The 14080-nt window shown below is 32.5% G+C and overlaps 1 protein-coding gene across 1 annotated transcript; it reads right to left on the reverse strand.

The window, feature by feature from the left end:
* Positions 1-263: 263 nt before the first annotated feature.
* On the reverse strand, positions 264-13434 carry LOC128191578 (leukocyte surface antigen CD53-like). The gene is made up of 8 exons (XM_052863709.1): positions 13380-13434; positions 12960-13057; positions 11373-11603; positions 11120-11194; positions 2308-2421; positions 1234-1419; positions 590-673; positions 264-476 (listed from the first exon to the last, which is right to left on the reverse strand). Exons 1-8 carry the CDS (start codon positions 13432-13434, stop codon positions 411-413), a joined length of 909 nt encoding a protein of 302 aa, XP_052719669.1. The 3' UTR covers positions 264-410.
* Between the last annotated feature and the right edge of the window lie 646 nt (positions 13435-14080).

A 14080-nucleotide genomic window follows, 5' to 3' on the forward strand; every position in this document is an offset into this window, starting at 1 on the left:
ACCGACTGCTCTGGTGTAATCAATCAATCAATCAATACTAGGCATCTTTCATGTGTCAGATCTAATATATAGATAGTTAGCTAGTTGTAAACAGTAAAAAAAATGTAGTTGGTATTTCTTTTATAGTTCTTCTAGTAGTGTAAGTTGTGATGCAAGATTTTGTTTTGTCTCTGGTTGTCCCGAAAATATGACAATTTCAACTGTTCGTGTCATTAGCCATTTTTAGTGTTTATCTGTATATGTGTTACACATATGTGTGTGACTTTCTCATTGTACAATCATGTACTGAAATGCATGTTTTATAATCATAATTAAAAACCTAACAACATCAGTATCCTAGTTTAATGGTCTCTATATCTATTTTCATGTATCTGTCCTGATTTTTTTCCTTGAATTCACATGCCTCTAATCTACACAGCGTGGTTTTTGTCTCCAGTCTGGCAGCAAATTACAAATGCAAACACAACTGCCAATAACTGAAAATGATATTTATCAAATTTCATAAGCATTTGTAACCCACAAAAATGTGAGAGAATGAATTTAGACTGAAATGTGCATCTATATCAAAACGTTGTTTGTATATATTTACCTCTATTAACAGAATGGTAATACCAACACCAACAAATATGTTCCCGTATGTCGTGATCTCATCTTTTAAAGCAGCGTAACAACCCTTTAAACAAAAAAAAATGTTAAAGTGTATATGCGTCTTAATGTTTTCTTCTAAGAACTATATTTTAACGCAATATGAGCTGCCAATTTTATGTTGAATTTTTTTTTTACGGAAATGTTATTTTCTACTAAAATTACAAAAACTATCACGGTTTTAAAATTTCTGTAAGCTGTATTTTTGTGCGAAAAGCCATTAAGAAGCCTTAATTGGAACAAAATTGAATTATTATACAAAAATTGATCTGCTATATATTCCTTAGAGAAGAAATCTTGCTTCTGACAAAAGTTAATGATTTTTTTTCAAATCTTAATTATCATGAAAGTTAAATGCAGATTTATAATCCTAGCAGATTTTTACAGTAAAATAAAATTCTAAAACATACAGCTCATATTGCTTTACATTGGGGGTTGCAATGGTTACATATATTGCTATTAATTTTTTATTACGTACAACATTGCTATCCTTATTAAAATGTCGTATATGATAGCTCGAGATCGTATTTTAATATTTGATCTTCGCGTTTTACAAACGCCTAAAGGACACGTAGCCATGTAACAGACCTTCATATTGTAATCAGCAGTGCCCGGTTGACACGTAGAAAGTTTGGGGTTTGTCTTATAGTTTGAAGAATCCGCTCCGATGCAGCATGTTTTGGGGATTACGGGAGTCGGGGTAAGACCTGCAATCCAAGCGGGAGTACCGGTGCCGAAGTCTGTTTTAATATCTACAACCCCACAGCATTGTAGCTGATGGAGTCAAATGAAAAATAGAGATAGAGAGTATATAAAAACATGTAAATAGCATTAGAAAACATAAATGAAAGCTGTATGGTATTACAAATCATGTTTTTAGTTCAGTAGATATACTAGTGAATGAAAATATTTCATATTGTTATACTTTCATGTTAAATACTGAAATCTGATTGGTTAAGACCCAGTTAATAATATTTTCTATTACCCTCAGCGTTAGCAACGCACTAAGCAACAGGTAACATTATATAAATACTGCCTGTTTGGGAGGGTAACAGTTGAAATTGACACCCCGAGAAAACCATTGTCAACCGACGCGAAGCGGAGGTTGACAATGGTTTTCGAGGGGTGTCAATTTCAACTGTTATCCTCCCAAACAGGCACTATTTATTTTGTTATACTGAATGTCTTTTTTAAAATTTTTAAGAAAATTTTACTGCTTTTATATAGGAATAACGTGAATTCTACAGCGAACCGTACGCGCATAATTTTCGCGCATGTAACATTTTTTAATGTTACCCGTTGCCAAGTGCGTTGCTAACGCTGAGGGTAATAGTAAATATTATTAACTGCGTCTTAACCAATCAGATTTCAGTATTTAACATGAAAGTATAACAATAAATAATGTTACATGCGCGAAAATTATGCGCGTACGGTTCGCTGTAGAATTCACGTTATTCCTATATAGAAGCAGTAAAATTTTCTTAAAATTAAGACATTCAGTATAAAATAAATAGTGCCTGTTTGGGAGGATAACAGTTGAAATTGACACCCTTCGCGTCGGCTGACAATGGTTTTCTCGGGGTGTCAATTTCAACTGTTACCCTCCCAAACAGGCACTATTTATATACTGGTTACTAGATTTCATGCTTCAAGTATACTTACTGACATGAACATATAGTTCCAAGCATTTGAAACAGCATTACTGCTGTCAATAGTGTCTGACTTGTAATTATCTTTGAGGGACTTCAACATGCCTTCCTTCACTACGTCTTCAAACTTTAATATAAATCACAAATATATAAATGAATATTAGTACTTTTTATCATGTTATATTATTAACTTAATATATATTATACAAATATTGACTGGGGTTGAGGGCAACATTGATTATATTAGCCCCCGAGGGACGAAATATTGCCCGACGCGAAGCGGAGGGCAATATTTTCGTCCCAAGGGGCTAATATAATCAATGCTGCCCGAAAACACAGTCAACATTTGTTTTGTTATATGAAGAAACAAACCAAAATTAAGAAAGTAATTGAAAACAGATCGCCATAATTGTCTCGGCTCAACAAAGAATTCACGAATTCAATTCTGTGCATTTCCCGTTCATTTCCAAAATATCCTCAGCATCAAACGATCACTGGTGATTTTCCGCCGACCGAAAGAATTAATATACAGATGTTCTACCTGATTTTACTTCACAGTAATTCGCAAATCTTTATATCCGTTATGATAGCAAACCGTCGCATTGCGTGTCCGTTGTTTACTTACCTTGACTGACTGTCTATTATGACGTCACCTTGTTTTGGAGTAGCGAAGAGTTATTTACGTCATCGTTTACGAATCAACTAATCAGAGGCGATTATTTGAAATAGAGGGAATGTTCTCTAGATTTTATTCCTAGCCGGTTAATATCAAAAAAATATTGACCGGTCAATATTTTTCGGACGAGCTAATATTACAATTATTGACTATTCGTCTATATAGAGTTATATAGTGAGTATATACTACTGAATATAACATATATATATATATATATATATATATATATATATATATATATATATATATATATATATATATATATATATATATATATATATATATATATAAAACTTAAATAAATGAAAACACAAAGATCGAGTAAAACATAAGCGCTTTCATTTTCTTCAGATGTTTTACAATACTAACATGGTAACGTTTGTTATGACGTCATAATAGTTTAACGGCGTCTTCAAGTCTCTGAATGACGTCATATTTTCCCGTATTTTCAGATATCACAATACTAATAATAACATATTATATAACACGGTTAAAACATGAATAAAACATTTCGAATACTCAGATGTTACATTAAGCTATTCAATTTAGGTTTAAAAGTTCTTATAAAATGTTTTTCTTTATCACGCCTTTCAACAGTATTAGAATTGTACATTTTATAGAACGGAAAAACAGTGAATGATTTTTTCCCGCATAGGTCAAGGTGTTCACTAACTTTTAGTTTGCGGTATTCCGGTTGGTTGATGTGCTGTTTGTGAATTCGGATTCTTTCCCGTAAGGTACTTCCCGTTTCTCCAATATATAGTTCCCCGCAACCTGAGCACGTGATAACGTATAATAGATTTCTGGTTTGACACGACATGTTGTTGTTAACGATAAACTGTTTCCCACCAAAATTGAAATGATGTCCTTGTTTAATATAGGGACAAGTGCCACATCGCGAATCCTGGCATTTAGTGACTTCAAACTCCGATTTTTCTTTGAAATTGGATTTAGTAAGGATGCGTCGAAGATTCTTCGGCTGTCTTTTGCTGTTTATAAATTTTTGTTTTTCAAATATCTTGGCCATTGTTTCATCAGTCTTCAAGACGTCGTTTAGATGGTGAACAATCGGGGCGATGTTAGTATTTCTGGGATTATGGGTGGTAACCAGTGGTAATATCTTCGATTTTTTATTGTTGTTTTGAACGGGATTGAGGAGCTTCTTTCTGTCTAATTTCATGGTTTTTTCAATAGCATCGTCAATAATCTTATCCGGATAACTTTGTTTCTTTAGATACTTTTTTAATTCCTGTAATCTCTGTATTTTGACAGACTCGTCGTTAACGATTGTGCATATTCGTCTAGACAGGTTATACGGTATTGCTCTTTTCGTATGTCGTGGATGACATGAGTTGAAGTGTAAATACTGATGAGTATCCGTAGGTTTGTAGTATACATCCGTCATAATGACTTCGTCTTGTTTGGTCAACAAAATATCTAAAAATGAAATTCTATTCAGGCTTTCGTCCGCTGTAAATTTGATATCTGGATTAAGTTCATTCAATATATTTTTAAAAACTGACAGATTGTTTTCTCCGGAATTCCAAACAATAAAACAGTCGTCCAGGTACCTTTTCCAGTGTTTTGTTATATACATTTCCGTCTCTTCGTTAAATAATCTATTTGTTTCCTTATACATTTTCTCTTCCAGGTATCCTAATGTAAGGGTAGCATATGTTGGAGCCATTTTAGTGCCCATGGCGGTTCCTTTAATTTGTTTAAAATGTTTTTCGTTGAATGTAAATGTATTATTAGTCAATACAATTTCTGCAGCTTCTAAAATGAATTCTTTTAAAAACCGATTGTTGATTTTTTCAGGTATCCTATTGATCCAATATTCCATCGCATTAAGTCCCAGAGAATTTGAAATGTTGCTGTACAAATTAATGACATCAAAAGTAATGAACTTGCTATTCTTATTAATTTTTTCAGGTAAATGACGTAGAAAATCCAAGTCATCTTTCACGTAGCTTTTAACATCAGTACACAATGGTTTAAGTAGAATGTCAAGTAAATTGCTAAGTCTTTGAGTAGGTGCTGAAGGCCCCCCTACAATAGGTCTGAATGTGATATCATCTGGATGTGGACAACGGATGTATTCAGAACACTGGACTTTGATGGCATCTTTAATTTTTGTTGATTTATGAATCTTTGGGAGACCATAAAAATTACTTTCTTTATATTCATAATCTGTTAGGTAGTCTTCCTCTTTCTCAGTTAAGCAGGATGTTGTTTTATGTCTTTTTAACAGATTCTTGATTTTCTGCATCGTTTTTTTATCGTCATTGGTTGGTATTTCCTGATAATAGTCGACGTTTGACAACATTTTCATGATATGGTCTTTATAAAAACCAGAATCCATAATCACTACTGCGCCACCTTTATCAGCTGTATATGTTATATATGTATATATATACCATTTTTGAATAAGTTTTCTCGTTATGTCACAAATGAAACAATTTTATTACTATGCCCTGAAAATTGCTGAATCACACCGGAAACAGTTATATTGCCCTCCCGGAAACAGTTATATTTCACAGGAAATAGTTATATTGCCCTCCCGAAAGTGTAATATCACCATCGCGTGCAAGAATTCTGCATATTAATTACGTCGGGTTCGAAATCCAACGAGCCAGTTGCTAAGCAAACGTAAACAGATCCGCAAATTTTAAACATGTCAGGCCAACATCTGCGGTTTGTTCATCTAAATTCAGATGAACTCGATAGTTTAATAACCCTCTGGCTGCCACGTTATTGAACAAAAAACTTTACGTCTCTGCGACATTAAAAACGACGTCATAAGTTTTTGACGTTTTTACGCGGGATTTTCTCAAAGTTCAAGGAATATAACAAGTGAGCGTTCTATTACAAAGTGCGGATTACAATGCCGTAAATTTTTGAGTGTGTTTTCCACTAATTTTTCCAAGATTTCATGACTGTATCCTTGGATTTACTGCAGTTGCCCAGAAGCAGAAGCAACATTTGTTTGATACATAATTATAAAAGATCATAAATGCATGTGAGGCTTAATAATTATATAAACTTACAGTATTCTCAATTTTAATAAAAGCAGTAATAGGTTACAATTAAAAGAAGATCAGAAAAGGATGAATGCGATGATCGCCGCATTTTGGGCCCTTTTTCCGTCATTCGTGTTGCGTTAATTCTTTTTTAAAAAGTTTGGTGAAATTCCAATGGAAGTTTTTTGTCATAATGGTTTTAAACTGCGTTGCAATAAATTGAATCTTTTTTTCCCTCTTACTGGTCTGCAAATATCTGGGATTTAGACTTGTCTGCCTTTGATTGAAGAGAAGATTCATAAATATGCATGGAGGGTGGAACTAATATTGTGATGAGTGGTCTAGAATTAGAGTTGCGGTACTATAATCACAAGTTACATTGACTTAGAAATCACGTGGTGAATAATACATTGTAACTGGTCAGAGTATACCGTTTACAACAGAGAACGCGAGCACAAGAAGAAACAGTTTTTCAATAGTCACAGTGGTCATTACATATAAAGCGGACTGTTTTTATGTTGTTAGAAAATAAAACTTGGTTTTGCTAAGATATTTGGTTATAGTAAAAAAATATTTTTTTTATTTAAAAAAGTATCGTGTAGCACAATTGAAAATTGAATCATTCTTACCTTTAAAGTAGCGGAAACGGACCAAATTTTCAAATCTTATTTGGAGTGTATTGTTTGAAATTGCTTGAAAATTACAAGTAACGATTGATATGATAAATGCAATATTATAATTGACCATTTTTAGGATATACATATATCACTCCCAAACGTTCTCCAATACCCAAATATGATGTAGATTTTGATAAAATGTTGCAACTTAATTCAATCGGCAGTTTAAAATAAAAAAAAATTTGACCATTAATAGTTCTAAAATGGGACGGACAAAATCTTTTGAATTTATTGATAAAAAAGACTATGAATATGAATAAAATATCATGTAACTTGGGTGCATTTTCTTAGAATGAAAAATCCAACGTAAGCCACAAACATTACCTTAACAGAACACAGTGCCCATCTTTTAAAGTCAAGGGTTTCTGATCCGCTCCGCTTCTCACAAAGAGGCAGAGCGGATCAGAAACCCTTGACTTGGGAAGAAGCACAGTGCCTATCGTAAATAAACAGCTTTTTCAAATTTGATTCCTTCACCTTTTTGTTTTTTGACTTCCGACTTCCGACACGTTGTTGAATCTACTTAGTATATCAGGCCATCATCATCTCGCAATTTATCGGACAAGCAGATTAATATTGACTAAAAACATATTGATAGCTCAATATAAAGTACCATATTACGTCTTTTGTACTTTCGTTCATGTGTGCTTGCTATGGCTGTTTCATGCACCACGATCGTTTGATGTCATGATGAAAACTTGCATTGCCCTTCTATTAGGTTCAAAAATTATATTGAACATAAACTACGAAAACTAAGTAATTAAACACATCGGAATACTTTAATTTCCAACTACATGTGTACATGTAATTTAAATATTTGTAGATGTTTATCATCGAATTAAAAGTTGTATTTTCGTTAATTATTTTTAAATCTTAGGGTTAAGCACTGGACTAGTATAATAGGTATAGCACTAGCAATAATAATAATGATGTCCTTTATATGGCAATTATATAATTGAAGAAGTTGCTTGCAAAATGTTAATCACATTTCAAACATCAACGTATGTGATCAATTGTGAAAGTAAACCTTTCAAGAAATAAATTATATACGTAGTAAATCAATACCTTTATTTTGTTTTTACTTTGTTGACAATTGTTTAAAAACACCACTGCTACAAATTAAATGAGTACACTTCCAGTGAGAATTTGTAAGCATTTATTGTGTATTTAAGGGATCTCCAAATCCAGTGCCTAGCGTGCTTTATAAATTTATACGGTCAAAATGATGATAGTCGTTTAATTATTTACTAAAGTAATATCTGAAAAAGAATACGTAGATTAATGACCCCCCCCCCCCCCTCTTAAAACAATTCTTTTTCTCAAAAATTTTCAAATTAATTTTGAAAGTTGTGCTTTATATCAAAAGTGGATGATTGTACATAATTGTTCGAGTATATGTACAGGTAGGAATATCTACGTACAAATAAACCATCACAAAATCATTGCATGACGGCCAAGACGACATCCAATAATACATGTGTTTGTATATATGGTTAGTATGTTTGAAAGTTTCTACAAGACAAAATTTATGTCAGAAAGAATCGATGATGGATCGATTTCTCCATTTATTTCCTTCAAAACTTTCTTACAATTGATTCTCGCAAAATTTATATCAGACTTCTACCAGGGTTTCATATGCATACATGTACTTTTAGAAAATCTTAGATAGGAAAACTTCGAGTACGGCACTAAAGAGTCCATATTTCTGAAAACGATCTGATGACTTGCAAATACTGCTAGTCAACATGGAAAACCATACTCTGCATTTTGTTTTATAGCAGAGGAATAACACTTTCATATCATTCAGATTAAAACTAAAAATGTGATTATGGTGTGCATTCGGATATCGGTAATTTGTGTAATAATAAAATTATAATGTACTCTTACAATTTACGAGAAACTGCATGTATTAGTCATTGTTTATTCTGATGAAGATCCGGGATGGGGGGGGGGGGGGGGTTGGAAAGGTAATGACGACTGAATAATTCAATTTTTGGTAATGGCGACTTAATAATTCATTTTTTATTTTTTGTATTTTCTTGGTTTGTATGATGTGTTCATACTCATAACCGGGATAATTGAAAAGGAGAACGAAATGTATAGGTATGATATACTTTAAACTTTCTTATTTTCGTGCGACTCCGTTTCATGAGAATCGCAAGAAGCTCAAAGTCACAAATATATATCAGCTCAAACCAGTCTTTATTTTTATTTCACATTTGTCTGATATATAATCCACATTAAAGGCTGCATGAGTCTCGGAAATGATAAACGCAATAAAGTGAACGCAATACGAGCTGAATTTTTTAGAATTTTATTTTGCTGTAAAAAGCTGCTAGTGCATATGTAACTTACATGTAAACTTTTATAATAAATAAGGTTTGAAAAAAACATAGATTTTTGTCAGAGGAAAGATTTCTTTTCTCAGGAATATATAGCAAATCAATTTTTGTACAGGACGACAAAAAATCAGTTATGCTCAAATTAAGCTTCTTAACGGCCTTTTCACACAAAAATATGGCTGAAAGATATTTAAAAACCATGATATTTTTATGTCATTTTAGTAGAAAATAAGATTCTCGTAAAAAAAATATCAACATGAAAATTGCAACTCGTATTGCTTTAACACTCATTACTTACGACATCAAGTCGTCGCGAGTAACTGTATCTTATGCGTATTTTCAAAATGTTTGCTAAAAAATTCAATAATTTTTATTAACTATAACAAAAGGTTGATGTTTCTAATAAATATAATCAATCTATATAGTAAAAATCGAGTAAAAATGATATAAAATCCATTGAAAATGAAAGGGAGAAGTGACTTTACGTTCATGACGTCGTGAAGGACATATATGTCCCTCTCGCAGCCAGCGGTAAAAGGACATATATGTCCCTGCCGCAGTCAGAGGGTTAACTGATGAAAAAAAATCGGCAAATACGACAAAAGTGATAAACTCAAGCGTGAATGTTTTAAAAACATTTGCCTCTGCCTTGTGAATTTAATAAATATGTTGATAACCCGAGTTTGATTTGTTTAAAAAATTAATAACGTATATTACATGTTTTCTCGGGCGACAATACCAGAATATTTGCCCCTCGGTGACAGGAAAGCCCTGGAGTGTTATGTCGCCCTCTGCCTTCGGCATCGGGCGACATACATGTAACACTCCAGGCTTTCCTGTCACCTTGGGACAAATATTCTGGTATGTTGCCCTCGAAGCCATGTAATATATGTATAATATACTCTCTTCTCATTATATCGCGGGTTCCGTTGTATCGCGGTATGTTCAAAAAATAGGATTCCCGTTTTTTCCCGCGATTTTCCACAAGGAGTTCATGCACGAACTTCAGGATGATTGCAAAGAAGGTTGTCAAATATATCGGCAAATAAAACTTTTCTCACAAATAAAAATTTTTCCGGAGAGAAAGCACGTTCAAAAGTCCACAATATATCTGATAAAAAAAAACTAATTAAAAGCACAATAAAATGTTTAGTTCATTCCCTAACCAGTTTAAGGGACTTTGCTTTCACGAAGAATCATATGTTATTTTTAAAAAAATAAAAACTGTCCGTTTTAATTGAACCAGGCTTCCAGATTTCTAATGCCGCGATACAATGGAACTCTCTAATTTTGAAGGTGAATAAGACTTGTGATTTAAAAATAGCACACAAAATAAACTAAGTAAGTTGAAAAATTGATCTTCCTCAGAAAAGCTAGTCTAATACAAGCGTTTTGAACAGCAAAAAATAGGATTCCCGTTTTTTTCCGCGATTTTCCACAAGGAGTTCATGCACGAACTTCAGGATGATTGCAAAGAAGGTTGTCAAATATATCGGCAAATAAAACTTTTCTCACAAATAAAAATTTTTCCGGAGAGAAAGCACGTTCAAAAGTCCACAATGTATCTGATAAAAAAAACTTATTAAAAGCACAATAAAATGTTTAGTTCATTCCCTATCCAGTTTAAGGGACTTTGCTTTCACGAAGAATCATATGTTATTTTTAAAAAAATAAAAACTGTCCGTTTTAATTGAACCAGGCTTCCAGATTTCTAATGCCGCGATACAATGGAACTCTCTAATTTTGAAGGTGAATAAGACTTGTGATTTAAAAATAGCACACAAAATAAACTAAGTAAGTTGAAAAATTGATCTTCCTCAGAAAAGCTAGTCTAATACAAGCGTTTTGAACAGCACCAATGACATGTAAAAATGATTACGTGGTATGTCTTATTTTAGGGAAAAAAATAAGTACCGCGATAATATGAGACACCAGTATATATATAAATATATATATATATATATATATATATATATATATATATATATATATATATATATATATATATATATTTCTTTACTTCATCGCCATGAGAAGATAATATCTACCATTCAATATGTTATACTAATAATTCACTTCCTACATTTTTTTAAATCACATGGTCTCTTACCCCACTCTTCATAGTAAACCAGAGGGCAATCGCTGCGATTTTCATCACAAAGAGTATCATGACAAGAACTGCATACTGCAAAGAAAGCACAATTGTTACACAACTAGACGATGACCACATGAATTGTCAACATTGAAATATTGCAAATTTTATCAAATTTCCTGACTCTTACATAACGTAACGAGAAAGAAATATGTTTAAATTAACTTATTTAGAATATACGATTACGATACATTTTGTATATTATACTTACAGTAACCAGCATGCATTTGACCTCACAACACGCCCCAAACAATCCAAGACCGGATACAATAAGAATGAAGGCCCCTATAACTATAAATAATATGGACAGACTGTCCACCAAGTTTCCCAGTTTGTAACTGGCAACGGTCACGCCATTCAGCGCGGGTTTGACGTCATCATTAATGGCGGAAACATTGACCTTCATCAGGATTCCAAGGACAAAGAGACCAATGCCGAGAATCTGTAATAAACAGGAAGAATAGTAAGATACGGTCAAAACTACATTATACATTGCATATGCTTACGAAGAAATCAACTGTAGCTAAATTTAAAAGCTAAATCGTCTTCATTTTTTTCTATATTAAAGTAAAGTAAAGCACTTAAAGTTTAGTCATTTTCTATTACAGTTATATACAAACTCACCTTAAATGTGCTTATGGGAAAAGTAAAGCTTTAACAAAATCATTACACTAGAAAAGAAGGCATATCTATGACTTGAACAAGCAAGATTCAATATAATCAAAATGATTTGGAATGTTCGGGCGCAAGCAGGGTTTGCATAATGAATATTCAAATATTTAATCGTACCAGTACATTTGCTAAAAATTATATAAATATAAGTAAGGAATAAGAAATTATCTTTTTTAGCATTACGAAGTGATATTTTCCTGATTTGATGGATTTGATCATGTCCGGATTGAACGAGTGAACGATTCCTTATTTCGACTCAAAAAGAACATCGTCGAAGATTAAGGATTCGAGCTTTCAATATTTAAAAAATGGATAAATTCAAAGAGGGTGATCTGAAAAAGAATTTCTGATAAGGCTCTGATCTGAAGTTTACTGTCGAATTTTGCTATTTAATTTGTCAGACAAGTTTATGCTGTTTCAAAGGTAATGTGCTGTGTCTTATCTCCTTCTTATGTCGACAAAACAAACAGAATGTCACCGAGTTTCAGAGGGTAACGTCCTACGAAATAAGATGCAGATCTACCTACAAAGTCACAGTGATGCCATAAAAAATAGATTTCATTAATACTAAAATTATATACCGGTAGTTGATAAAACTTATCAACAGTAATTGCTCGAAAAAAGAGTGCAGACTATGAATAGGCCCAGGTGGATGGCTTACCATTTCTGAAGGATAAAAAATATCCTTTTTTAGTTTAGATAAAAAAAACCCCTAATTCACTTATCCAAACTAATCAAGTACTAGTTACACCTTAAATACATTGATTTCTTGAATACCTTGATAAGAATAAATGTTATTTTGATTCAAGTCCGTTCAATACTTTGCACTACTTTAAAATCACTTTTGATTTTGAGTGTCATATTATTGTAACAATCACATACCCCATTCTCACCCCTCAGAATTAAGTTTGAAATTTGTTCTTTATTCAAATATGTATAATTTTGATTTCCTAAAAGTGTATGATTATGAGATTGGCGAAATGCAGAGAAAATGTAGAGCATACGGATGTTTATGAAACCTGCAAATAAATTCAACAAAATATTCAATATCGTCGAAAGTGGATAATAGTCATAAGGAATAGTTTACCACCATTGTTACCTTAACACAAAACTATGTTTTACTCACAAAAAAGAGAATGTTGATAGCAACAAGGAATCCTTTCCCAAACTTTCCACAGCCGGTTAGTCCCATGGCGTTGTTTTCAGTAAAGAAGGAGGTTAAATCTATTCACATTTAATAGATTGGAACTTGAATCTTCTATAATTTTAATGTATTACATAATTTGATGCCCGTTGTATAAATTCATAGTCATAATCTTGCTATAATGTAAGACCTTACCTATAGCTGTAGTAACCTGTCGCCCTTTCTGTTATCTTTCAGAGAGAGTTAAAAAACCCGTATCGGATATGTTCTTTCTTTTTCAAAAGGAACGTTGAACCACGTTATCAGAAAACATTTAAGGGGAAATTTTGAACCACCGCTTCAAAGCGAATGTCCACAAAATTGGTGCATGCATGTTAAAGGTCAGGATATACCTTCATCTACCTTTAACGTTGCATGTATTACTCTTCTGTTGCCAAGAGGAAATAATGTTGTTCATCTGAACAAAAGATTACATCGGAGTTGGACCAAAGTCCTTCATAAAACAGAATTTTTTATTGTTAAATGCCGTTTATGTTACTAAAAAAAACTAAATTTTATTGTCCATGAATGATGAATTGTAATCATTTTATTTTAGTTAATACATTCTCTTAGTTATCAAAATTTTGATTTTTTTTAGTGTTTATTTAAAATAAAGAAGACGGTCGGCAAATCAAGGCATCATCACCATATTTAAATATATTAACAAAGAACTCGCACATTAGCAAATCAGGAATGTTACATACGACGCATATTATTGATCAAGGTCCCCCTTTCAACGCTCAATTCCTTATCTCGTTTTCATATAATTAGACCTTTTAGAAATAAACACTTTATACGATTGTTTGTAACTAACGCAAAGTTTAAATCATTAATAACAAAGTCAACAAATATAAATATATTTCGCAAAAGTCTCAAAAAAATAAAATCAAAATTAACTGTAGAAATTAAAACACTTTCAATTTGTTGGAAAAAACATTATACATATATATTTACATTTTCCAGTGTCTTTGCCTGTGATAACATTACGTATCAATTTTGTACTATATAACCCATAATACAAATGACGCCAAATTGAGGCGCCAGCGGGGTTTGCTTATATATAT

Source organism: Crassostrea angulata, chromosome 7, assembly GCF_025612915.1.
Source record: "Crassostrea angulata isolate pt1a10 chromosome 7, ASM2561291v2, whole genome shotgun sequence".
NCBI classification, from domain to species: Eukaryota; Metazoa; Mollusca; class Bivalvia; order Ostreida; family Ostreidae; genus Magallana; species Magallana angulata.